General features: G+C 45.0%; 1 protein-coding gene across 4 annotated transcripts in view; it reads left to right on the top strand.

Moving 5' to 3' along the window:
- MAPK10 (mitogen-activated protein kinase 10) overlaps positions 1-25,491 on the top strand; it is a 125,355-nt gene extending 99,864 nt beyond the window's left edge. For 3 of the 4 annotated variants that reach the window (XM_054989957.1, XM_054989956.1, XM_054989959.1), the window contains 3 exons: positions 15,543-15,606; positions 18,267-18,344; positions 25,349-25,491. In XM_054989957.1, the coding sequence (XP_054845932.1) occupies positions 15,543-15,606; positions 18,267-18,344; positions 25,349-25,491 (285 nt within the window). The remainder of the gene's footprint in view (positions 1-15,542; positions 15,607-18,266; positions 18,345-25,348) is intronic. The other variant, XM_054989958.1, reaches the window with a different exon arrangement.
- The last annotated feature ends 525 nt before the right edge of the window (positions 25,492-26,016 follow it).

Here is a 26,016-nt window from a genome sequence, read left to right as displayed (position 1 = left end):
CCTAAAGTTTGTGGCGGTTCGTCAGAAATGGAATCTGATGAACCACGGTTCGCAAACCACGAACTGGCCTGGTTCGTGCTTAATTTTGGTTCGTATTTCGGTTCATGCCCCTCTCTAGTTAAGAGCGACAGGACTCTAATCTGGAGAGCCAGGTTTGATTCCCCACTTCTCCGCTTGAAGCCAACTGAGTATCTTTTGGTCAGTCACAGCTCTCTCAGAGCTCTCTCAGCCCTACCCACCTCAAAGGGTGATTGTTGTGAGGATAATAATAACACACTTTGTAAACTGCTCTGCGTGGGTATTACATTGTCTTGAAGGGTGGTATATAAATTGAACATTGTTGTTGTTATTATTAATATTATAAAATGATATAAATGTAGAAAAATGATGCAAATATCTGTCTAGGCCCATTTAAACTCATGAAACTACTTTATATAGGCCCTTGGTCTCTCAAGGTCAGTATTGTCTGCCTTGGGGAGGAGTAGTTCTCCAGGGTCTTAGGCAGGTATCTTTCACCTCGTCTATGACCTGATTGGTTAAATTGGAGATGCCAGGGATTGAACCTGGAACCTTCTGCATACAAAGCAGATGCTTTCCCACTGTGCCGTGGCCCTTCTCCTACCTACATAATCTCAACACTGTCCCTGTGTCATGCTGGCCCTGACCGTTCCATGTTCAGTGATAGAACAAGGGGCCATATTTATGCCATTCTCCTCCACATGTTAATTTATGAGGAAGCCTAACGTTTCATTAATTTGCTAACTTCCTTCAGGGCTTATCACCTTGTTCTCTTCTCCTCTAAGGCTGCGCTACTCAGAATCAAGAATTAAAACCTTTCTCAGGGGAGGTAATATCCATTCTATCGCTCCCACTAATCTTGGTTGAGGGAGGAAAAAAGGAAGCAAAAGGCATTGTCTCTGATTTGGACAGGAGGGTATCAGAATGGACGACTGAAGCATTGTAAAGAGGAATGCAGAGGATTTAAAAATGGCTCAACATTTGTAGTAAATGCCAGTGGATTTTGTGTCGAGAAGTAATGGCCCCGTGTCTCTTCCTGGGATTTACAGCACGAGAAGCAAGTGAGGAAGAGGTAAACTAGATGGCATCCCAGACAAAATGCAGAACCCTGAGCCAGTTATTATTTTATAAGTCTGTTAAAAGTTTACGATCTTTTCACGGGCTACAGGGGAGCAGTAAAATGATGATGTCTCATTCAAATGGCAGGGAGTGTAACGAGAATGGGAAATGGTAGAAGGACGCAGCAGCCTTCTCTCCCTCTGACAGGTTTAAAAAGAGGAGACTTTGGTGGTCTTTCTTTAAATGCCAGGCCATGACCTGCTGCTAACGAGAGGGAAATGTATGTCATTACTTGGAAGATGTGCTGTTCGTTCCCAAGGAATGAAGGACAAGCTGCAGCCCGATTGCCCTGAAGTGTACATGGTAAGAAACCACCAGCCTGGCTCTTTGACCTCCAAGGGGTAGCAAACAATGGTAACGTCTTGCTGCTAAGGAATAAACAGGCTTTCTGGTCCTTCTGGCGGCACGTGCCTGTGGTCGGAAAGCCTTACCTGTTGCAGCAGCTGTCTTCTTTACCCCTTGGGATATCGATGATCGTTAATTAGGCTGCCATTTTAAAATTGACAGAGGATGGTCTGTTTTGTTCTTCATTGTCTGTTTGCCTTCATGTTCTCCTGGCGCGCTTCCCAGACGCATCTAGGTGTCCACTGTTGGAAACAGGATGCAGGGTCAGATGGAACCTTTGTCCACTGCGTCATTATGTTCTTATGATTATGTGGGGCATCCCCATTAGTTAGGGGTGATTCACACGACCTTCTGCATATTGCTAGATGAGAGATGATTGAACTGAAGCTGTTTGATCACATCATTAATCACTTCAGCCCAGATGATCTGAGTGAATGATTAATCGAACAGCCAACATGAATAAGGATTTACCGAGTCAGCACACATACCTTCGCACTGGACATATGTTGCGATTAAGATGTGCTGAGGACAGCAGAAATATTTATTTTATTAATTTACTTTCTATGCTGCCTTTCCATTCGGCTGAGGATCTCCAAAGCAGCAAACATTAAAATGTTTCAAACATTAAAAGGGCATTTAAAGTATAAAAATATATCAAACCAGCAGGGTTTCCAGAAAGCCTGTTCCCCACCTTTCCCCCCTGCTGGCCAGGTAAGTGGTGGCGGGGGTGGAAGGTGGGAGCAAGGGATCCCTACCTGTTTCTCTCCTGCCAAAGGTTGCTTGTTACTCAGTCCCCCCCCCCCCCCACATCCACTAGGTCAACCAAGAACATTTCAGTCTCATAACCAGATTGGAATAGATTCAAACAAACCACGTCATTCAGGAATCCCTGCTGTTGCCTAACCTCTGCTTGTTCCATCTCCTTGCTCAAGAATAGGACTGTTGAGATTGAGTGATAGTAGAGACGGTTTCTTTAGGAGTGGGTTCACCACTGCCTGCTTCAAAACAGGGGCAACCACTCCCTCTCTAAAGGAGGCATTTATTGTGTCCTGAACTCAATCCACCAGCCCCCTCCCCTGCAGATTTAAGCAGCCAGGAAGGTCAAGGGTCATACAAGCAGATGGTAGGTCTCAACTTCCAAGAATCCTGTCCACATTCTTAGTCTGAACAAGCTGAAAGGCCTAAGCAATGTGTTCATTTTCAGCGCTAAGGGCTGCTTGACATGACCTGGAGTCTGTATCCTACATTATGTAATAGGATTACACTTGTTATCCCCACTCCCAGCCTCCATGTACTCAGACGGAAACTTGCACAGAGTCAGATGTGCACCTGTATGCACATAAAGCACAATTCCATGGTTTTTAATAAAAGGAGAGCCTTATGCATATATAGTTTTATATATGTAGGCATTATGCAAACATTCAATGGAATGCATGGAGGTGAGAATGGAAACAATACATTGTGTTCCCACTCCTAACACCTGTACACCAGGATTCCCCAATGCACTTCCCCAGGTGCCTGCTTAGGGTTGGCTGGCCCCCTTACCCTCCTGGTGGGAGGGAGGGGACCTGGCACTTACCTTTGGGGATCTCTTCCTGGCAGGCACGATGATGTCACTTCCAGAAGTGACATCATCACACCTGGCGGCGGGAATGCTCCCACGGTTCACAGGGGCCAATTTGGATGTGGCTTTGTTGCACCTGGTGGGAGTGTGCCTGCTGCATGCTGGCGCAGGGGAGTTTTTGCCTTTTGCATTCCTTGAGCGAATGGCCTCCCAGGCGCATTCCCAGGTGAGTGGTGGTGGTAAGCAGAGGCTGGGAGCAGGGGATCCCTACCCCCACCAGTGCACTGGTTGCCCTATGGCTGCGCTCTGGTTTATGGAGCCATTGTTAGGTCAGAACCATTGACTGGCTGCCTTCAAATGACAGCTCCCTACAAGTAGGGGCTTTTCACTTGGATCCTATCCACCACACACTGGAGAAGGAACCTGGATCCTGTAAACAGAAGTTGCAGATCAGCTGGGAGGCAGTGGGCAGTATGGAGTGCATGATATCCTTCCCTTCCCCCATTGGTTGTTTCTTCTATATCTGCGTTACCCTGGGCTGCATTTGTGCATGTCTGTTCTCTGTATTCCTTGCAGCCTTTCTGCTTGTGTGTGTTACATATGCTTGGGTCTGCCTCCTGTGGCAGGTGTTTCGTGTTCCTTCCTGCCACCTTGATTCAAAATTCCAAAGGTGCCTGCAGGCTGAAAAAGCTTGGGGGGGACCTCTGAGCAAGCAGTTTATCAATATATGGCACATGAGGGTTATATAGGTCTAAAATTGAATGTTTGGCTTTGGCTGTTACAGATGGGTGCAGAAAGCCATAAAAATCGAGGACCTCATATCTATTCTATTTGTACTCTATCATTTTTGATGAATACTTCCTGGGAAGCTATGACATAATGAATGTTTGCCTGTATTCAGACATGAAATCTCATGGGCAGAGTTTTGTTCTGGGGCTGGGGCGGGGGGGGGGCGGATAGGGTTGCCAGCTCCAGGTTAGGAAATTCCTGGAGATTTGGGGGGGGGTGAAGCCTGGAGAAGGCAGGGTTTGGGGAGGGAAAGGACCTCAGCATGGTATAATTCCATAGACTCCACTCTTCAAATCAGCCATTTTCTCCAGGTGAACTAATCTCTGTGGCCTGGAGATCAGTTGTAATTCCAGAAGATCTCCAGCCACCACCTGGAGGCTGGCAAGCTTAGCTCTGTACCTCACTGAGTGACCTTGGGCAACTGGTATCTGCTGAGTTATTGTGAGGAATAAGTTATTGTGAGTGGAAGAAAAATACTACCCTTTGGAGGGAAAGATACAAATGAGGTAAATATTTTTGCTCCGCCCCGCTGGGTCTAGCAAGCCTAATGGATCTTCCCTCCTGTGTGTGTGTCCCGGTTTCTTCTGCTCTGCGTGCTAAACTTTAACTTTCAGAGCCCCTTTGCTGACATGCTGCAGTGCAGTTTTTGGTTTTTTCAGCCTGAGTGATGATTTCTACTGGGATTTTTCGGTATCTGCAATAAGCCTGGACAGATGAGGTCAGAGCGAGGCCATTCGTTCTTTGGTTTCTGAGCCACCCACAGCTGTCGACGTTCTCTTCCACTCAGTCCTTCTTTATTTCAATAGCAAGTACTGCAGTCCTAGAAACGATGTGTTGAATAGGCTGTTTGCCCTGATTTGTGAAATGATCTATTCAGCACTGCCCTACATCTGTGTGCATTCCCGTCCCTTGATTTTTCTTTTCTTTAATAGCTGGCGTTTAGAGTGATCCCTTTTAGGCCAAGTGCTTATGGCTTTCTTCTGCGAATCTGTTCCTGGACACCCGGTAATAAATTTTCCCCTACAACTCTTTCAGCCTGCTTTGCATATTGCATATTTAGATGTGTCCATATTACATATTTGTATATAGCACACCCACTGGAGCCAGAATGATAATAGCATGGGCGCTTGTACACCATAGAAACAAATACAGTTCCAGGGTAGTTAGGTGGGTAGCCGTGTTGGTCTGTAGTAGAAGAGCAGGACTGGAGTCCAGTGGCACCTTAGAGACCAACAAGAATTTCAAAAGTGTAAGTTTCGAGAGTCAGAGCTCCCTTCTCTGGACACCAAGGGAGCTCTGACTCCCGAAAACTTAAACTCCGAAAATCTCGTCAGTCTCTAAGGTGCCACTGGGCAAAATTCCTGTAGTTCCAGGGTGTGAAGAAGTACCCATGCTATTATCATTCTGGCTTTAGTGGGTGTACCATACAGATACGCAATATAGACACACCTGAATTTGTAACATGCAGAATTCCAGGGTCGGGGCCAGTTGCAGCTCCCTGCAATGTGTACAGTTATTAAGGCAAAGGATTTTTTAAATGATCAAAATTAAACTTTGTGCATAAGATCTTTCTAGATATTAGGATTCATTTACAGCACGTAAGAATCTGCTCCGACATATTAGTACTATTGTGGTCCTTTAAAAAAAAAAAACCTGCAAAATATTTGATTGGCAGCTGCGTGATCCCAGCATACACAGTGTGCCACCTTTCTGAAATGGATGCTGAGCTAGGCGTTTCGTGGAGGGCTGAAGAACATCTACAGCTGTTGGGAAAAGCAGGATGCACCCAAGTATTATGTATCCATCCCAATGCCAACGTGGTTTAGAGGCAAAACAAAAGAGCTAAGAAAACTTACCCATACATACAATCGGAAAGCAAACCATATCCCACCCCCAGAGAGATTCCTAACTATTTGAACAATGGAACTTGTGCTATAGTACAATATGCTGAACCTTAGAATGCTGTTGCATGCATCAAGAACCACAAAGACACTTCTGCTGTTAGAAGGAGCCCCCCCCCCCTTTCTATATGTTCACAAACACCCCAAAGACTTAAGAATTCATGGCAAGGTGTGGTCTATTTCTAAAGCATTTTAAGCAAATGCAATCTCAAATTGTCAGCTTGCTTAAGAGAAATGGCATGACTGATTGCAGTGACTGGTGTTTGAAGGGCAAGCCAGTGAAACATTCTACCAGTTGCAGCTCCCTGCAATGTGTACAGTTATTAAGGCAATTCGTTAGGGCTGACAACCTCCAGCTAGGGCCTGGAGATCTCCCAGAATTGCAACTAATCGCCAGACTACAGACATCAGCTCCCCCGGAGAAAATGGCTGCTTTGGAGGGTGGACTCTGGGGCATTATACCCAGGGCTTTTTTTCAGCTGGAACGCGGTGGAACGGAGTTCCGGAACCTCTTGAAAATGGTCACATGGCTGGTGGCCCTGCCCCCTGAGCTCCAGACAGAGGGGAGTTTAGATTGCCCTCCGCACCGCTTGGCTGAGGGTGATTTAAACTTTTAACAACTCCCCCCTTGTTCCAGTTGACCCAAAGTGATGTCATTGGTCCTGGGAGCATGTGTGCACTTTGTGTGCACACATGTGGTACCAAGGGCACCACCTCTTGCCAAGAGTTGCCCCCTGTGCTGGCAACCCACTGAGTCCCACCACCTCTTTTCCCAGAAAAAAAAGCCCTGATTATACCCAATCGAGATCCCTCTCCTCTCCAGATCCTGTGCCATCCTCAAAATCTCCAGGAATTTCCCAACCCGGAGTTGGCAACCTTAAAATTAGTACACGTGCTTGATTGCTGGAATCGAAATACGAGCACAAGGCCTGTGTGTGTGCAAACTGTACATGTCTAGGCCCAGTCTTGTGATGGGAAGTATTTGTTCCTAACTGTCTGTTCATGAGAGCAGAACCTACCTCATTAAAGCTCGGATATGTTCAAGTGCAGTTCCCATGTTTAGAGAGCACACATAGGCAGTGGTGGGACAGCATGGGCACTCATGTTTTTCTCCTATGTAGATTAGCCCTGTACACCAATATACTGTGCAGACAGGGCTACAGAGATGATGTGCGTACAGTTTGTACTTTTGTAGGCTCAGTGTACAACTCAAATTAATGTACAGATGATGAGATTGGAATCTTGTAGGTGTGACGTTCTTTGGCAAAGACGTCAGCTTTATGGATTCTTGTGATTTGAACAATAGAAAAAAGGACTTCCTGGAAACTGTATGAAATTATGTTAGGGTGTCAGAGAAACATTTCAGATATCTGTCAAGGAACAGTACAGCTAATCCTTGTGAAAGGTTCATCTGATATATATGTCATTTTATTCCCTGTGTCATTTATCATTCCTCTACTTTCTACTCTCTGTGGTGGATCGGTAGCATGATTAACATGTTACATTGGTACATTTGAAAAACAGGAAAACATTTTTCCTTGTTAATCTCTAGAATACTACATTTACATCAGTAACATGCATCTGTCTCGTCACTTTTCTGCCTAATGACATGGGCCAGTTTATACAATCCGCAGAATCAAGGGATGTAGCTTTTATCAGATTATACCACTTCTGGTTGCAAATGGGAGTGTGTGTGGCTTGCATGTTAAAGCGCCTTTTAACAGTGTGCCAGGAAAGATCGCTGAGGTGTACGGTAACTGCGTGGGGGTGTCTTTAGATTTGGTGCTATTCTGTGGCTCAGATGGAAAGGTTTAGAACTTGGGCCATCAGTTTTTACTGAATTTCTGTACTGATTTGAAGTACAGATAAATGGCACCTGATTTGCAATAGGAAGTACTAACCAAACATGTTGGGGTCAGTACTCATCGGAATGTCCATTACACTCCTCCACTGTCCATGAAAAGTGATACTTTTAATGAGCGATTGTATCATCAAAATTTGTTTCTAGTATCACTGAGGTTTGTTTCTAGCATAGTAGATGAAAATAGTCTCAAAGTCTTCGATACGTTAGAACTGTTGCTGCAGATTGGCAGGTGAGGGGAGTTGGTCAAGCTGGAACTAGATGCTGCTTCAGACTTGGGACTGTTTCCTTGGCTACAGTAACCATGACTACCAGCATCTGTTTGGAGCCAGAAGGGGCAAGCAAGTTCAGATGGAACCAGGTGCGTCCTTAAATGCAGTGATTATAATCGCTTCCTGTGCATTTCCCCTTCCTAGCTAGAAAGCATTTACTCAAAGCGACAAGCACCAATTTGGTTAGAAGCTTTTTCAAGCACCGTAAGGAAAATGAGTGTGCACTTCTAAATAGTGACCACAAGAAAGAGCTTACTTTTTCAGCAGGGGCCTGCTTTCCATGGGCAAATATTTGGGGGAATGGGATAGGGCACCTTTGCACTGTAACTTACCAACAAAGTTCCTAATGGGTCACTGTACTTGGGGGCTGCTCGCAGCCAAGAGCAACCCAAGGGTCCTCGATGCACTGGCGATGCTGCAGAGGAAGCTTGGCTTACACCGGGCCAGTAGCAGGGGTGACGGTGGGCTTAGGCCACCACCTCCTTTGGTTCTGCCAGCTGAATCCAGGCTGCATGTCTGTCACTAAAGCTGGACCCAGTTGGTGGAAGGGAAAGAGGAGGTGATGGGTGTTGGCATGATCCTGCGGTTGTTACCTCTGGCTGGGTGTGAGCTGAGCACCTGTTTGAACATCCCAATTCACCTCCATCCGGCATATGCAACCCCAGTTGCAGGAAACGAGCTTATCTTCCTGTGAGTGCTGTTGTTTCACAAGTGCACCACTTCTGCTGCATCCCGTAGTCACTCACTGCTTCATCTGAGTCCTGGGTAGAGCTCCAGAACCTCTTTCAGTGCTTAAGCTCAGCTCTGGAAACGATGAAGCAGTGGGATTATAGAAGCAGCAGTTCACATATGTGGAGGGAGTGGGAAGAGATCAGAATGCCCTTATGAGAGAACAAGATCCTTCCTATCCCACGCGCCATGAGGTCCCCATCTCTCCCTCCAAGCTGGCTTCCAGAAAGTCTCATCGGCTTGTCTGGCAAACACATTTGCACTACTGTTTGTGCAATGTTTATATTTACCTCTCGTTTTAAAGGCATCCAGCTAGTTTTGGATAGAACAAAATACTAGATTTGCAGTGAAATCCTAAGCAGTGTTACACTTTTCTAAGCCCATTGACTTCAGTGGACTTAGAAGGCTGGTGGTGGCATCTCCAGTGGGCACAAAGCGCTGTGTCCTGTAAACCATGAATGATCACTGATACAGCCCATTCCTCCCTTACCACTTCTACCATGAAAAAGGTGGTGCTGGTGCTGAGTGAATCTGGTGAACAATGTACCACATAGCACCGGGGGAAGTGGTGGTGGGGGGACAAGGGACCGCAGTGAGGAGCATGAAGAGAGTAGAATTGCCCCAACTCTCTTCTACCAGCAGGAGGAAGGTGGGTTGCAAGTACCTTGCGCTTGTGGTTTGTAGGATGTGTCTCAGGCTTTACCTCTGTTCCCAGCCAGCTCTGTTTCCCAGCACAGAATAATTTCAAACACAACCTCTTCCACCTTTGTACCCTTGATTGTTGTGGTAGAGAACAAGCCACAGAATGTGCCGTTTGCTTGGGGTCAAGCACCATGACCTGCAGGCATTACCTTTGAAATATCAATACCAGATGGATGAGCTACTGCTGATCAGAGAGCCAGGGCAGTATAGTGTCAGAGGAGGATCTGGGAGACTCAGGTTCATGTCGCAACTCTGTCATGGAAGCTTGCTGAATGAGCTTGGGCCAGTTACTCTTTCTGAGCTTCAGAAAGAGGCCAGTTTATACTTGGTGGGTATAAACTGAGAAGGAAGATCCATACGTGTCCCATGAGCGTCTTGGAGGGCAGGATAAAAGTGGTCTTGATATATAGGTAATGCTGCTTGTCTGTCGGCATAAGGCATCTTAATATGGTTGTTATCCGTACTAGTTTGTTGGATTGCATCATGAATGGCTGAGATTTGGGATAAGCACAGCTGTATTCTTCCAGCCGATCAATTTACTAGTTCCTATAAATGTCACTTGATAACATCTCTTGCAGTGGGTTTGGTGGAGGGAGCATCTAATGGATTTTTATTCTGTGCAATGGCAGAACAAATAGGAATTTTGTTTCCTACCGCTTTCTGCACTGTAGTGCTCTTAGCTATTGAGCTTGAGCAATGCATCGGCTCTGTTCAGAAAAGTCAATGAGCCGATAGATTTGGGGAGTCAGGACCTGTGGCCCTATTCTTCTCTCACATAGAAACATAGAGCTTAAAGGTCTCAAGGGTCATCTGTTCCAGCCCCTTGCACAATTCACAGCTATCTCCACCCCACCCCTCCCTCAGGGACCCTTGCTCTGTGCCTAGAAGCAGGCAAAAAACCTCACTCCATGAATTTAAGATCCCGTTTATTGACATGAACAAGGCATCTTAACTTTGACCACTGCAAATTCTGCAAGCCTGTCTTGACGTCTGCCTGTTTTCCATTTCTCAAAAAGGTCGGTGTTGAGGCTCAGGCCTAGGGTTGCCAGTTCCCAGGTGTATGTGAGGACTGGCCAATCACCAGGTGGGTGCTCCCAGCCTTTGCCCACCTACTGTCACTCACCTGGCTGGCACAGGGAAAAGGTGTGGGGAACAGAGCCGGGAGACAAAACACTTCCTGGGCCAGCACACTGTGGGCACACTCCTGCTGAGCATGATGACGTCAGTTCCAGAAGTGACATCATCACGCCCCCTCCAAGAGTGCGCGCGCACATGTAACATGCGCGCAAGAAGACTTCCACAGTGAATGCCAGGTGCTACCCCTCCTGCTGGGAAGGTAAGGGGACCTGGAAACCCTACTCAGGCCTGTTCACAGGCCACACCCACTTCATTTTCTAACCCCAGATGTATGGAGAGGGATTATAGGTGCATATTGTGGAGAGAAATGCCATCTGCACGTTTTTAAACCCCTGTTCTCAATGCTTGCTGCGAGCCACAGAAACAGCTTCCAGCGCTGCTCCCTAGCTGAAGTTCAGCCTTGTTGTTCCTGCCCTTCATTTCACCTCCTGCCTTTCTGATGGACAGCGGTCCAGATGATGTGACTTGAACTACAGTTCAGTCAAGCTCAACTCCCCCCCCCCGCCCCCAGCCACCACCCAAGCCCTAGAGCAGGCTGCTTAATGAAGCAGACGAGCACAGCAGCTCCGTGTGCGAATCCTTAGCCCTCACCCCCCTTGGGTTTTCCTTCTCGTCTGCGTTTTCTCTCATTAGCGAATGCAAGCTCTGGGCCCAGCAGAGCTGCTGAGTGACAGGCTGTCAGACTTGCTAATCGGGATGACTGAGGCTCATCGCCTCCCCTATTACCATGGGCCCGGATTGTACGCTGCCATTCTTGGGCTGAGCACGAGAGCTTCACAATGCCGTGCCTGGCAGAAAGGAGACTTCTCCCTGGATGGGACTTCACAGGTTTGGCTAGATTTAACACACGCTTCCATATGTTTTTCAGATAGGATCTGGGCAATTTTAAGGAAGGGGGATTATTCTGGAATTTGTGGTAGCTCTTGGCAGCCTTGGTGTCGGGTTCAGCCCCTGGTATCTCCAATTAAATCATCTCAAGTAAAGCCGCTTCTAGGTTAGGTTCCCAGGTTATCTGTAAGGCAGCTTCAGAAGAGTTCTTGAAATGTTTGAACCTGGACTCTCTTTCAGATGTTGCCTTTCTCCCTCCCCCCCCCTAAAGGGAACATATATGCTATAGGTATCTGTTCCACAGTCGGGCATGTATGAGGAGCCAGTGGTCCCATTAGAGGAAAGGAATAGGACAGGATAGCTGCTACCATTTCCTAAAGCCACGCAGAGGGAAATCTCACTGAAACAAACCAGCCATACTTCCTGAATTCCCTTCCTCACTAACTAAAATGGGATGATGTAATGGTACAATTACTTCCACGTTTCCAGTATGGATCAATGTGGATCTTGTGTTCAGAATTATTCAGACTGCTTGTGTCTTCTCTGGTGGAGGGAGGCGCCCCATTGGCCTTAGAATCATCTCCCTTTGTGGCACTGTGCGTCTCTCCTAGTGGGAACCTAGGCTCATGGAATTATCCCTAGCATATTCCTTGGATAAACAAAATGGTTCCTATCACTCTAAAATTTTCTGTCGCCTGACCGTTGGTGGCAGAAAATAGGGTATCGCTTATTGATCCTTGATGTCCAGTACTCCAAACAGCCAGATTAAGTGTCTCACCCGACTTTTGTGGCTTGGGGCAGAATGAAATTTTGGGTTTTGTAATTTCAGTCTATCAAAAGAAAAAGAAACAACCTGAATGGGTTGGGGGAGGTTGGCTAGTAACAAGCAATTTTAGGAAACTTTAGAGATGTGCTGTTTCTTTGGGGGGACTGATGCTAAATTAAGGTTTATTTATTTATTTTATCGTATTTGTATTCCACCCTCCCCGCAAGCAGGCTCAGGGCGGATAATAGCATTAAAAACATTTAAAACATTCCATATAAAACATTTAAAAGCATCATACAAAAATATAAAAATAGCAGCACTCTTTTTCTTGATGGCGGCAATACAGTTAGCATTGCCTGTGTATTTTTCTGCCCTCCCCCAGTAAATGTACATGACAAAAAACAGACAGATCTCTGCAACACACCATAATTCGCAAGGACTAGCAAGGAAACTGATCCGGTGAAGCTACCCAGGGCTTTTTTTCAGCAGGAACGCGGTGGAACGGAGTTCCGGCACCTCTTAAAAATGGTCACATGGCTGGTGGCCCCACCCCCTGATCTCCAGACAGAGGGGAGTTTAGATTGCCCTCTGCGCTGCAGCACAGAGGGCAATCTAAACTCACCTCTGTCTGGAGATCAGGGGGCAGGGCCACTGGCTATGTGACCATTTTCGCTGAGGGTGATTTAAACTTTAGAAAACTCCCCCCTTGTCCCAGCTGACCCAAAGTGATGTCATTGTGCGGTTTTGAGTTCCACCACTGAGTTCCACCACCTCTTTTCCCAGAAAAAAAACCCCTGAAGCTTCCCCAAATCTCACTAGCTATTGGAGGAAAGAGAGGATATAGAAGATGCATGTCTTTTAACCCCTGGAATTCGTTAGGATAACACTAAATAACTGAGAAAGTATGATGGGTGAACTAGTTCCAGTGTGCCCTGTTATTTCTTGGAATCTTTTTATAACAATCCCATTGCCTGAAAAAGCGAAAGCATGTAAAATTTTTCATCTTTTCATACTGTAAAATGTTTTCCCTTGGCCCAAGCTGTTGTACAATATCTCCAGCAGACATTAAAACGATACATTTGATTTTGCTGTTTTTTAAAAAAATCCTCCTTCGTATCCTTATGTTGCCTTATGGTATTTTCAGTTGTCTCAACAAGCAGCTGTGCCTTCACACCGTCTCAAAAATCTTTGCATAAACAACTCGAAAGCAGGTAGTGATAGAATTGCCAGTGGGGCTTTACATCTGAAACTCTTTTCAATTTCTTTCGTTCCTCTGCTCCCATTTGAAGCAAGCAAGACTCCCAGGAGGTACCTGATGTCTGGCACACTGAGGGCTTTTATGTGCAGCATCAAAATATCACCACCCAGTGTGAAAGCTAGGTTCACCAATTTGAGGTTTTTTTTTCAGGGGCAGACTCTCACTTCCATTTCTATCCATCCATGACTGTATCACACCAAATTTTTTCCCCTTGAAGTTCTCTGAAACATGATTCTGTGAAACAGAGATTCCGAGCAGTGTCCGAGATTCCGAGCAGTAGATTCCCCTTCCCTTTATTAGCAAGCTAATTTCTGCATTTCTTTTCAGAATCAGGAATAGAGTTGCCAGCAAGCCTGGAGAAAAATATTATGTCCCTTTAGTATTTATTTATTTAAACATTTCTGCCCAAATAGGATTCCCTTTCTGCCCAAAGGCAGAAGATTAAAACATTTCAACATTAAAAAATCATTTAAAATAAAGTACATATAAAAGAATTCAAGAAAAACATATGAACCCACATAACACCAAAACTAGAGAGGAACAACGATTGAGGGTATGCCGAACAAAACAAAGTCTTCACCCTCTTGTGGAAGACATTGGCTGATTCCACACATGTTGGATAATGCACTTTTAATGCACTTTATTAATTGTTTGAGGTGGATTTTTTGTTCCGCACACAAAAAAATCCGTTCCAAATGATCTATAAAGAGGATTGGAAGTGCATTATCCAACGTGTGCGGAATCACTCAGCAGTAGAGGAAGACAGACAAATCTCTCCGGGGAGGGATTTCCAAAGTTTTGGCACCATAACCAAGTAGGCCCTTTCTTGGGGACCATGATGAAGTATGCCCTTTCTGAGACCTGTCCAGTCTCAGATGGTGGGAGCATCCAAAGCAGGACTTCCAAAGATGACCAGAGTGGATGGGTAGATTCTTATGAGAAAAAGTAATCCTTAAGGTATACTTGCCCCAAACCGTGTATGACTTTAAAGGCCCATATCAGCACCATGCATTGAGCATGGACGCAAATTGGGAGCCAGTCTAGATGGAACAAGACTGGAACGATATGGTCCCTGGGACCCACTCCAGTCATTGTCCTGGCTGGAGAGGCTTAATGTATGGAAATAGACAGTTGAAGCTTTCTATGGCATGAGAGTAAATCGCATCCTATTAAGCCTCTATTCAAGGGACTCTCCTGGCCTGCTGACTACTCTGATCAGAAAGGAGCCATCAGTTGGTATCTCCCAAATGTGTTCAGTACATCCTGGCCTTTGTTTGAATGTGTGCCTGTGGGATGGATATTGAGAATGCTTGTTAGCACTGCAACACAGTTTGATGGTGGATAGTGCCCTCAAGTCATAGCTGACTTATGGCAACCCCTGGAGGGTCTTTCATGGCAAGAGACTAACAGGTGGTTTGCCATTGCCTGCCTCGGCAGTCCAGGTCTTCATCGGAGGCCTCCCATGCAATTACTAACCAAGGCCGACCCTGCTTAGCTTCCGAGATCTGATGGGCTATCCAGGTTAGGATGCAACACAGTGTAGCGCTTCATAATAAAAACAAATTCTTAAGGGATTATTTGTGCTACAAACTGGTTATATACTGAAGCATTCACAGCTCATGCAAACTTGCTTAAAATTGGAAATCTTCTTGACCTCAGCCAAGGAACTAGTTTTCGTAAACTAGAAAAGAGCCAGTGCTTTTACTCTTGTCAGTATGCCCATAAATGTCATATGTAAGCATGGGCAGGAACAGATAGGCTACTAAAAATCACTCAAGCTTTCTATAAAATTGAGGGCTGCTGTTTAAGAGTAAGAGAAACTTGGAAATGTGAACAGAATGAGTTTAGCACCAATCCACCTTATGAGAAGAAATTCTATTTATCCTCTTGACTTATGCCCCTGACATGTGGGTATCAAGTGAATGAATGTATTACAGACCTGGCTAGAATGATGGCCCTTTCCCCTTCCAATCTACTCATGTTGCTGTGCAGAGCCAGCTACCATGCCAGTCTTCAGGACTCTCTGTGGACAATTGTTCCTCAGTCTTTCATTTCCTTGCTTCTTTAGGCATTTAGATTGTCCTAAGGTTAGGCCTGGATACTTGATTTAAAGAAATTTCCATTCCTTACAGTGCCACGATGTAAACATTGTATACTCCATAATCCATTGTGCTCTGCGTACCTCTGTCTGTTTTTTGTGTACTCCGTAACCCAAACTGCTCTGCTTACTGCTCTTTATTTTTTATTTAACAGCCACCTCCGCAGATATATGATAAGCAGCTGGATGAAAGAGAACACACAATTGAAGAGTGGAAAGGTAATCTTATTCTTTTAAAAGAACTTTGTGTCACCCTAGGCCGTACCAGCCCTTATGGTTGTCAGGTCCCCTAGGGTTAAGCCAGGGGATGAGGGGGTCATGAGGTGTGTGATTTTTACCAAATCTGCCCCGGCATGACCCCACGCTTCTGTGTCATGCCAGAAATGATGTCATTCCTGGCGCAATATGGAAGCATTCCAGAGAGAGCAGCAGCCGGGGGGGGGGGGTTCCTCACCTGTTCCCTCGCCATTTCCCGCACCTGCCAGGTGAGAGGTGGCGGGGGGCAGAGGCTGGAAATGGGGGATCCCCCACCAGAGTAATGGAAACCCTATCAGCCCTTGAGCATCTGTTCTTTTGCCTATTTCACTATATATATTGTAAATGATGTATATTATTTATGGCATAGAGCATGCTTACACATAAGTGCAAGATCAGTCTCTGTTACTGTTTGGCACAACTTGGGTACACAACTTGGGATCTGGATTTCCACAACCTGACTCTGATTATGAGATCCAGTGTGGTGCAGTGGTTAGAGCGTTGGACTAGGATCTGGGAAACCCACATTCAAATCTCTGCTCTGACATGGAAGCTTGTTGGGTAACCTTGTGCCAACCATACTCTTTCAACCTAACCTAACTCACAGGGCTATTGTGAGGATAAAATGAAGGAGAAAAATGTAAGTGGCCTTGGGACCCCATCCAGGAGAAAGGCAGAGTATAAATTGAATGAATGAATGAATGAAAATATTCACACAGCAGCTTCTGGGAACAAAGTTCCCAACCATGACAGGGGCTAATTCTGATTAGAGATGGGCACAAACCACAAAAAACTGAACCATGAGGTTCGTGGTTCGTGGGTTTTCACGAACCACTTGCAAGCAGCAGGAAAAGTTTATAGGGAAATGGCCCTAGGGAAATGGCCATTTAAACTGCCCCTTTAATACGACCCAAGAGAACCAGTAGACCAGCTCGTGGAAGTTCGTGGAAATGAACTTCCACAAACCACTGGTTTGTGAACCACGAACCGGCCTGGTTTGTGCAGTTTTTTGGGTCATAATTCAATTTGTGCCCATCTCTAATTCTGATTCAGTGTTGGGGGAGAAGAGGCTTCAGTTTTCCTTTCTGCCCAGTTTTTCTGACCTGAAAGAGCCCCAGGGACCTGAAAGCGCCCCAGTTCCACGGGGGACTACATGGGGAACTGCACATGAGCCACTTAACTAACTATGGTTGGATCAGGTACATAAAACTAAGATCTGACTGAAACCATATCTTAAATATGGATTTGCATGATATATGAATGCTGACATCCTAGCTTAATCCAACTAAAGAGATAGGGGAATGAAGGCAATGAAAACACCTTTTGTTGAGACAAACCAGAATGAGCAGAAATGATAAAGAGGGTGAGCCTCTCTTGTCCCCCCACCGTGCCCGTGTCAGGATATGCATATGCCTCCCTGTCCATCAAGTTGCCAGCAAACCCCTCACCCACCCTGGTTGAAGGGTGGGATGGAGTGGCATTTGAATGATCGTCCGCAGTCCAAATTCTAGTTTCACAAACTACAGTTGAAATAAATTTATTTTTTTATTTACTTAGTTGGATTTATATTCTGCCCTCCCTGCAAGCGGGCTCAGGGCAGGTCACAGCATCATAAAATCCACAATTTAAAATACCATAAATAACAGGTAAAATAATAAAAAAATAAAATCGACAGATCTCATTAAAAGGTGGAGCAGAACAAAGCAAAACAGGCAAGGGATCAGCGGGATAGTTTGCCAGCTCCTTAACCACTCTCATAGGCCTGGTGGAACATCTCTGTTTTACAGGCCCAGCGGAACTGTACTAAGCCCCACAGGGCCCCGGTCTCAGCTGGGAGAGCGTTCCACCAGGCTGGAGTCATTTCTGAAAAGGCTCTGGCCCTGGTTGAGGCCAAGCAAATATCCTTGGGGCCAGGGACCACCAGCAGATGTTGATCTACATAGTGTAATGCCCGCTGGGGAACATACAGGGAGAGACAGTCCCGAAGATATGCAGGTCCCAGTCTGTTAAGGGCCTTTTAACACCAACACCTTAAACTTGACCTGGAATTCAACCAGGAGCCAGTGCAGCTAGTGCAGTACAGTTCGAATATGCAGGGGTTTTTTTTCTGGGAAAAGAGGTGGCGGAACTCTCAAGAGGGAACTGAGGAAGAAACACACGGGATTCTTTGAAATCATATTATTTTCAAGCACTATTGCTGAGTCTTTTCAAGAGGTGCCGGAACTCCGTTCCCCCGCGTTCCCCCTGAAAAAAAGCCCTGCGAATACGTGTCCTAAACAGGGTTCCCATGAGGACATGCATGGCCGCATTCTGAACCAACTGCAATTTCTGGGTCAGTTTCAAGGGCAGCCCTGCATAGAGCGAGTTACAGTAGTCCAATCTGGAGGTGACTGTTTTTGTGCTCTTTCTGAACTGAGCCTTCTATTCTTTTAGACTGTTGATGTACCCAACAGGTGACAGTATAGACATGAGTGGGTGGGTAGGCTAGTATTTGTTCTGAGTTTATTTGCAAAGCTGGTCCTTTATTCAGATTACCCACCTGTGTGTTCTTTATGGCTTTATAGGACACTAACAAACTAGGAACTCTTATGTACATGTGTAACTGGCTGCTTTCTCTCTTGCAGAATTAATCTACAAGGAAGTAATGAATTCTGAAGAAAAGACTAAAAATGGTGTAGTAAAAGGACAGCCTTCTCCTTCAGGTACTCAGTCCCAGTGAATATCCAAATTGTGTCCTCATCAGGCTCCATTTTGCAAAGACAGCTGCTGTCAGTGGGGATGTTGGTAGTTTTGCATCAACCTGGGGCTCAAAACTACTTAAAACAATTTAGAACATCTAATGAGATGAGTTGTAATACTGAGTTCCAGCTTTAAAAAAAACTTAAATAGCTGTGAGAATGTCTAGGTTGCATTTAGGGCTTGGAATGAGGGTAGGTGTTGCTATTGTGTGTTTAATTTAGTGCGTCCATACAGAACACCTTAGATCAGTGCAGATTCTGCACAGCCAAGCCCACAGCCACGATTAAGGGATCTGTGGTGAGTCATATGATGGCATGCCCTCTTCTGGCTGGGCTGTTCACTCTCAAGGTCAAATTTACTCTGCTTTTCCCTTGACCACCCTCACTGTAGTTAAGGGTTATGTTTGTACTGGTCTTTAACCAGAGTTAATGAAAGGCTTGCTCCACTTGAGACTCGCCACACAGAATTCAGCCCATCGGCCATGTATTGTATTTCTCTGCCTTCTTGAGATGGTAGCAATGGGGCAGGCCACAATACATGTTTTCAGCTTCAGAGGTTGCAAATTGTATGGACTTTACGAACTCTCGTGGAATGCCCCCTTTAACAAGGGTTTGTTAAGCAGCTTTATCTCCTGGTTTAAGATGAAATCCTAATGGGAGTTAGCGATGGTTAAACTGATGCTGCTAACCCTTATGAAGAAATCTGCATTTGAGAAGGGGAGGAGCGGGCACAAGGTCTTCCGGTCCCTTATTGTTGCACTGTGCTTGAGCTTCTCTCTCTGACCATAAGCAGGAGAAATGTTAGAATGATTCCAACATAGCACTTCTTTGTCATTATGCTTTCTTTTCCGTGCAAATATGCAAACTGCAATCTTGGAATCATGGCCTTGCGAAGGAGGGCCCTATTGAATTCCCTTTATTTATTTTTTATTTTTATTTATTTATTGGCTTTTTAGCCCGCCGTCCCCACAAGCAGGCTCAGGGCGGGTCACAATCATAAATAAGATACAATAAGTAAAACCAATAAAATAACATCTCATCGATATCCACATTCCAAATGGGACACCCTCCCCCCCTTCCCCTGGCCACCATACACAAGGGAAGAAAAGCGTGGAGGTGTGGGTTGGTGAACCTCTAACTCTTCAAGCATGGGGAGGCAGATGGACCATATGCTCCCCCCCACATACTGGCAGGAGACCGGGAGGGAGGCTAATTAGATGGATCCAGTGCTGGCCTCCACCATATGCCTGGCGGAACATCTCTGTCTTACAGGCACGCCGAAAAGATACAAGATCTTTAATAAGCAGGATCTACAGAGAGTTGAGTAAACTAAGAAATGCAGGTCCAGCCCCACAGTGGTCACTTTCTGTACTTTTTTGGGGGTGAGGCATCGTCAGCACTCTCTTCTACAGTAGCCCCATTCACTGGTGGCAAGTGAATGATGCATTTCCCCCTCCCCTTTTTTGCGCGTGACTCAGTGGCAGATTTGTAGCTCTGTTTTATTCAGTTCCTGTGGAGTAGTCTCCCGCTCCTTTTTCAGAGGGTGGATCACAGTTTGTATTTGTGCGATGACCGCTTCCCGTGGCAGTTGCCCATCACTTGTCCACAACATCTCACAGTACTAATTGCCACCATGGCAGGCAATCTCTTATCCCCTACCACTGCTCTTCACTCCAGCGGGAGCAAAAATGGGAGGTCAGACGTGACATCATGACATTACTATATCGCTTCGGATTGTATCCGGAGGTGATGTCATGACCCTCGAATCTCTATGGTTTTTACTGTAGAGATCAAGGAATTCCTAGAGAATTGTGACATCACTGCTGGGTACAACTAGAAGGGACATTTTGTGATGTGGCTTCCTATCCCCCGTTTTTGTTCCCACTGGAGTGGAGGCTGGTTAGCAAGTAATGCTAGCTCAAAGTGATGCCCACTGGCTATTCAGAGCATAGCCCAGGATAATCATTGAACGGTCGATGCGTGCAAATGCAGGAAGAAAACAAGAGAACTGTATCACCTTGGGCAGCACCATTCTGAGTTTTAGAGGTACTAAACATTATTGTCTTTTTCGTCTCCTGTTCCTGCTTTGTTTTGCGCACCTAAGCAAAACAAAGCAGGAACAGAAATTGTTGCAAAGGGAAGATTTCTTTAATTATAAAGTAACCCCTATGTGTTCCGCATCGGCTTTTCAGGGGGATATCAACAAACATTCCATATTTTACATTCACAAAAGATGTCTTCAAAGCACTAAAACATCTTGTCTACCTCGCAGGGTTGTTGTAAGGATAAAATGAATGAGGGGAGAACCCTATATGGTTTCCGGAATTCTTCGGAGGGAGGACAGGTTAAAAATGTCCTTCAAAAGGTTTCCAAGGTTTTTATTGTATTTGCTTTATTGGTATGCTTTTGTATGTTGATTTAATGGAAATTGACTGATAGAAAACCGTCCAATACTTTCAAGAGGAAATAAATAATTGTGCAATGTCTCCAGTTCATGCATTCTCTTCTTCCCATTGCAGAGAGTTGGGGAAAGTATACAGTCCACCGTGGCTCTCTCTTCCTCCTCCCCACTAAATATAGTCACAGGGTGAAGCATGATCTGAATGATGCTGTTGCTTAGCAAGGATGAAATCAAGGGAATATTACAAAATGTGCCAAATTAGGGTGTGAAATGCCAGAGCTTTTAAGTGCGCTACACACCCAGACTTCGATTATGACAGAATGGCACTCCAACAGGTCGTTTGCGGAGTAGAAAGAGAGCGTCAAAATGTGAAGATCTGATTTAAGAGTGTATTTTGCCCTTACCCAACACGATCTTTCTTAATGATACAGTGGATATGAGAATAAATCATTGCTCACCGTCAAATTTGTCACACACCCGCAGCGTGAGTTTGGTGATTTATGTGTAAATGATAACATGGTTCAGTTGTGTGGAGAAATTAATTTGCAAAGCCTCATTAAGGGCTGGCTTTCACCTAAAGCAGTGCCTCCTCTTTATTCATCGATCCCTTTGTTGCTCCCCCACGAGAATACATTTTATTTACTCAGTTCTTTGGAGCACAGAGCATCACTGTTTATTGTATATTTCATTTTCTATTTTTCAATTACATTTTCATTTTTAGTTTCCGACAACTGAATGGTTTTTGTTGTTGTTGTTGTTTATAAGGGTTGGAAGGGGGGGGAACCAAGCTATTTTATGAAGCAATAATTTTTCCAGAATACCTTATATCTCAGTGAAAAATGTTATCAATTGCAAGCATGAGAGCAGTCAGTGTAACCAATTAAAAGCCGAAGGAGAAGGAGGGCAGGAGGAAGAGCCTGGCTCCATTATAATAAGGAAGACAGAAACGGGCATAGATTTCTAATGTTTTCCCTGCCACAAACCACTCTGCTCTAGGCATTAGGTGAATATCGGTACTGCCCTTCAGGGCTCCAGAAGAGTTTTGGAATTTTACCATAGGAAAAGTGCTGGGTTTGCATTGGGAAAACACAGCTGTACAGAGCTGTTTACATAAAAGCTATTCATGGGAACGCAGTAAAAATATCAACCTGTTAAGAAAAAAATATGGACTGAATCCAGGCAGCTTTTCTGCTGGCGAGAAAAGAAGGAGGGGGTCCTCTTTGACCACCCAAAAAGCTTGACTGAGAGCCATGGAAGTTGTGTGGCCAACAACTGTGTGGGATGTGGATTGTGGTGTGGAGGGGAATTGGATAAGACTGAGTGAAAAAGATGGCTGGATGTAGCCGTATAGCTATAAGTTCTATCCAATTTATCAAGACTTTGCACCACCAAAATGTATGACTCCACAGAGAAAATCATTAATCAGTACATCTTTAATATCGCCAGTATTTCTCAGATTCTCACTTAGTTAGCTGGACTTTTCCAGCAGCAAAGAAGAGAAAAAACACACTCCTCTCTTCCTCTGTACCTAAAATGAGATGCCGTGTGGCTCTGCCAAGGGAAGACCCATTTGCACATGGGTCCAGTCCATCCTATTCTTTCTTCTTAGAAAGGGAGCTGAGGACATTGTGCACATTGATTCTGCACACATTTAGGCAGCCATAAGGTTGCCCACATCACACGATGTTGGGCGGTATGATGGAGGGCAAGGCATACAACGGCACTAAGGTTGCCAACTCCAGATTGGGAAACTCTGTATTGGGAAAAGACACGAATGAACTGCAGGGACTGAAAGCTGTGGCAAACTGTGCATGCACAGATGCGAATGAACGAGTATTAAGTAGCATTGTTAAGAGAAATTATCTTCATTCCTTTCTACCAAATTTCTCAGTGAAGTCCAACTATCTGCTTCTTTTCCTCTTTTTAGGCATCTGGAGTTAGTTTATAATCAATTTCATTTTGATCAAAACGAAACTGGAAGACAGGCGGGGCAGGAAGGGAGGTTCTGCAGAATTTCACTGTGTAGGTGCTCAGAGGCAGGCAAGATCTTCCCCAGCCTTCTTGTCTTCCTGCACCACCCTGTGGTGTGTAACATAAAACGACTGCAAAGGCTGGAGTTATAAAAGGGAGCATTGATTTCTATACAAAGACAAATCAAAGTGAATTGAAAGAGAAATCCCTTTTTTAAGAGAGAAAAAAGAGAATAAGGAAGTCAATGGCTGTGTCTAAAAAAGTGAACTTCAGAAAAAGAAGATCCCCTCCCTATAACGACACTATTAAGTGATCGGCTGCTGATAAGAAAGCACTGTGATTTGGCCTCCTGTTTACTTGCCAAGGGTAGAGACTTTTCAGCCCTAGCCTCAGTCCCTCGCTTCCACATAGTAACACTTCAGTAAATTCCTGTAGTCTTTATGGTCATAGAGACTAAGGGAAGCAGCCTAGAGTGTTACCTGGAAGTGACATCACATCCTCCCCAAACTTTGCCCTCCCCAGTCATTTCCATCCCAAAATCTCCCAGTATGTGCTGAGGCAGTGTTGGGAACCCTAAATGTCATGCGCATGCCCTTTCCAGCTGTCCCTTAAGGCCACATCTCACTTTAAATTTTTACTTTGGTACTGATGTTCAATATAAAATGCGTGGGTCTTGAGCAAAATGTGTGCATTTAAATCCCCTCTCTTTTTTTGTCAAAATACATAGAGGTGGAGCCAGATCTTTTTGCTATTTACCTATTCCAAATATTTCACTGAGAGGGAAAGTGGTGTTTTACAGAACTATTCTATGCAATTACTGCAGTCTAAGCCCATTGGAATTAATGGGACTGGAGTAACTCTGCATATGATTGTGTTTGTGCTACCAAATTGCAACCAAGTTACGGCGACCTCAGAAAGGGGCTTTCAAGGCAAGTGAGAAGCAGAGGTGGTTTGCCATTGCCTCCCTCTGCAGCGTCTTTCTTGGTGGTCTCCCTTCCAAGTACCGACCTTGGTAAGCTTCCTGGTGAGATTGGGCTATATCACACTACCTTTCCTCCCCCCTGCATATGATTGCACAGTTAAATATCTGGTGAACGTTCTTGTGTAAATATTTTGAGATGTTTTTATAGCTGTTTTTTATTTCATTGTTGATGTTTTAAAGTTTATTCCATTAGGGAGTCCATAGTTTGTTGTTGGACTGACTAGACCCCTGTAGACTGAAATGGAAAAACAGAGGAAGACAAGAAAAAGGAAGATAGGGGAGAAAGTAGAGCAGGATCTGTGAGAAAAGAAGAATAAAAGTTTGTGTTAGAAATCCTGCTCTGTGTTGTCTCGTCTGCATTAAGCTACAAAAATGTACTTTGACTTAGCTTTCTATACCCATGTAGGTAATGGTTTTTTTGTAGGAAGGAAGGAAGGAAGGAAGGAGTGCCAGTACTCATATATAAGGTTGTGCTAATTTCTACAAATTCCCCTCTCAGGACTTGGGAGAGCCCTGAAAAAGGGTTCTGGTACTCCTTACTGGTGAGTGCCATCACAAAAAAAGCCCAGCATGTATCGGATGTCCAGTAAAGAGCAGCTTGCCCTATGAGACGGGCGGGAGATACTTATTTCTTTCATTTATACAATGCTCATCCTCCAAAGAGTGCAGGGCAAATAACGTAATTTTATGGTCACCTCATTTTATCCTTACAACAATCCTATGAGGTAGGTTACCTTGGGGAGGCAAGTGATTTGGATTAAGATCATTTTGTAAGCTTTGTGGATGAATGGAGATTTGCAGCCAAGTTTTCCCAGGACCAGTTTGGAACAAATAAAAACATAGTTGCTTAAGCCCTTGTATACCCCACCCCCCCCAAAAGGTAACAGTTTTTTTTAAAAATGAAGGAATACATTAGCTCCTTGTAAAACACCCAATTCTAGAACTTTCTTGCACCCAGAAAAGCAAGTTCCAGGTATACATTGAAGTTCCACACTGCCTGGAGAATGGCTTGAGGGCACGGGATGCCGTTTTACTGGAGAGCCCTCTTAGGTGCCTAGATCTGGGGCCTCAGAAATATGTAAGCCCTTGAAAAGAAGTTTGGGATAGAAATATAATAAACAAGCTGGAGTTTCACACCGAATTACCCGAGAAGGGAACGAGCCCACCATATTCTCCCCAACCCTTTTCCTTCCAGGATTCCACAAGTTCTCAAGGGATTCAGCAGACTGATCCCCCCCACCCCCTGGCTTTCTCCCCCCCCCCCCAGACTCTCTGCTGCTCTCAACATTTGGTGCCTCTGGGACATACTCAGTCCTCAAAAGACCATTTTGGGAGTTTCTCTCTCTTCTGATTAATGTACAAAATCATGTATTTCTGCATATCCGGGAACCCCCCGTGAGAATAAAGAGACCCCCTCCCTTGTGCATGTGTGTGAAACCTCATTGTGCTGTGTTTATGCCTGGCCCATGAGCCAACCGTTTTACTATCGAGTGGTTAAGAACAGATAACCCTAGCACTTCTGCGTCAGGGCAGGGAAAGTGACCTATATGTTTTCTTTCCGGTCGTCTCCGGCTTTCAGGTTGAATCACGTCGGTGTTCATTTTCTTAGCACAGGTGCAGCAGTGAACAGCAGCGAAAGCCTCCCTCCATCCTCATCCGTCAATGACATTTCCTCCATGTCCACGGACCAGACCCTGGCATCGGACACTGACAGCAGTTTGGAAGCCTCTGCAGGACCCCTCGGTTGTTGCAGGTGACTAGCCGCCTGCCTGCGAAACCCGACGTTCTTCAGAAGATGATGAAATTTAGGGGAGGGAAAAAAATCATTGTGATTATAAAAGAATTTGATGATGGCAAGGAAGAGAAATTGAAAAAAAAAACCCTATCGAGATTAAAACAAAACCCTTTCAGCCTGCTTCTCCTAAACGAGTTATGTAATGCAGCTAAGCTCAAGTGAATATTTAACTTATAGTTGCTCTGCTTTGGTCTTCTTCCAATGATGCTTAGTGCAAAAAAAAAAAAGCAATTAAAAGAAGCCTTTTTCATAAAATGGCAAAATCAATGGCTGCAAAACCAGCAACCAGCAACTGTCCTTTTTCACACTGGCATGACAAGGTGGGCAGTACTCTCCCTTATGTGTGCTTATCTAACCTCTCTCTGTTTCTGTCTGTGCAGGTCAGCAGAGAAATGCACACATCTTGGTGTACATACACGCAATTATGCACTTGCAAGTATACACAGCTCTGTGTGTACATCTGTCAGAGAGCAGGAGGGTTAATGTG

This window comes from Eublepharis macularius, chromosome 10 (genome assembly GCF_028583425.1).
Source record: "Eublepharis macularius isolate TG4126 chromosome 10, MPM_Emac_v1.0, whole genome shotgun sequence".
Classification (NCBI taxonomy): domain Eukaryota; kingdom Metazoa; phylum Chordata; class Lepidosauria; order Squamata; family Eublepharidae; genus Eublepharis; species Eublepharis macularius.
The sequence above is the reverse complement of the archived record's forward strand: the minus strand, read 5'-3'. Positions and strand labels throughout refer to the sequence as shown.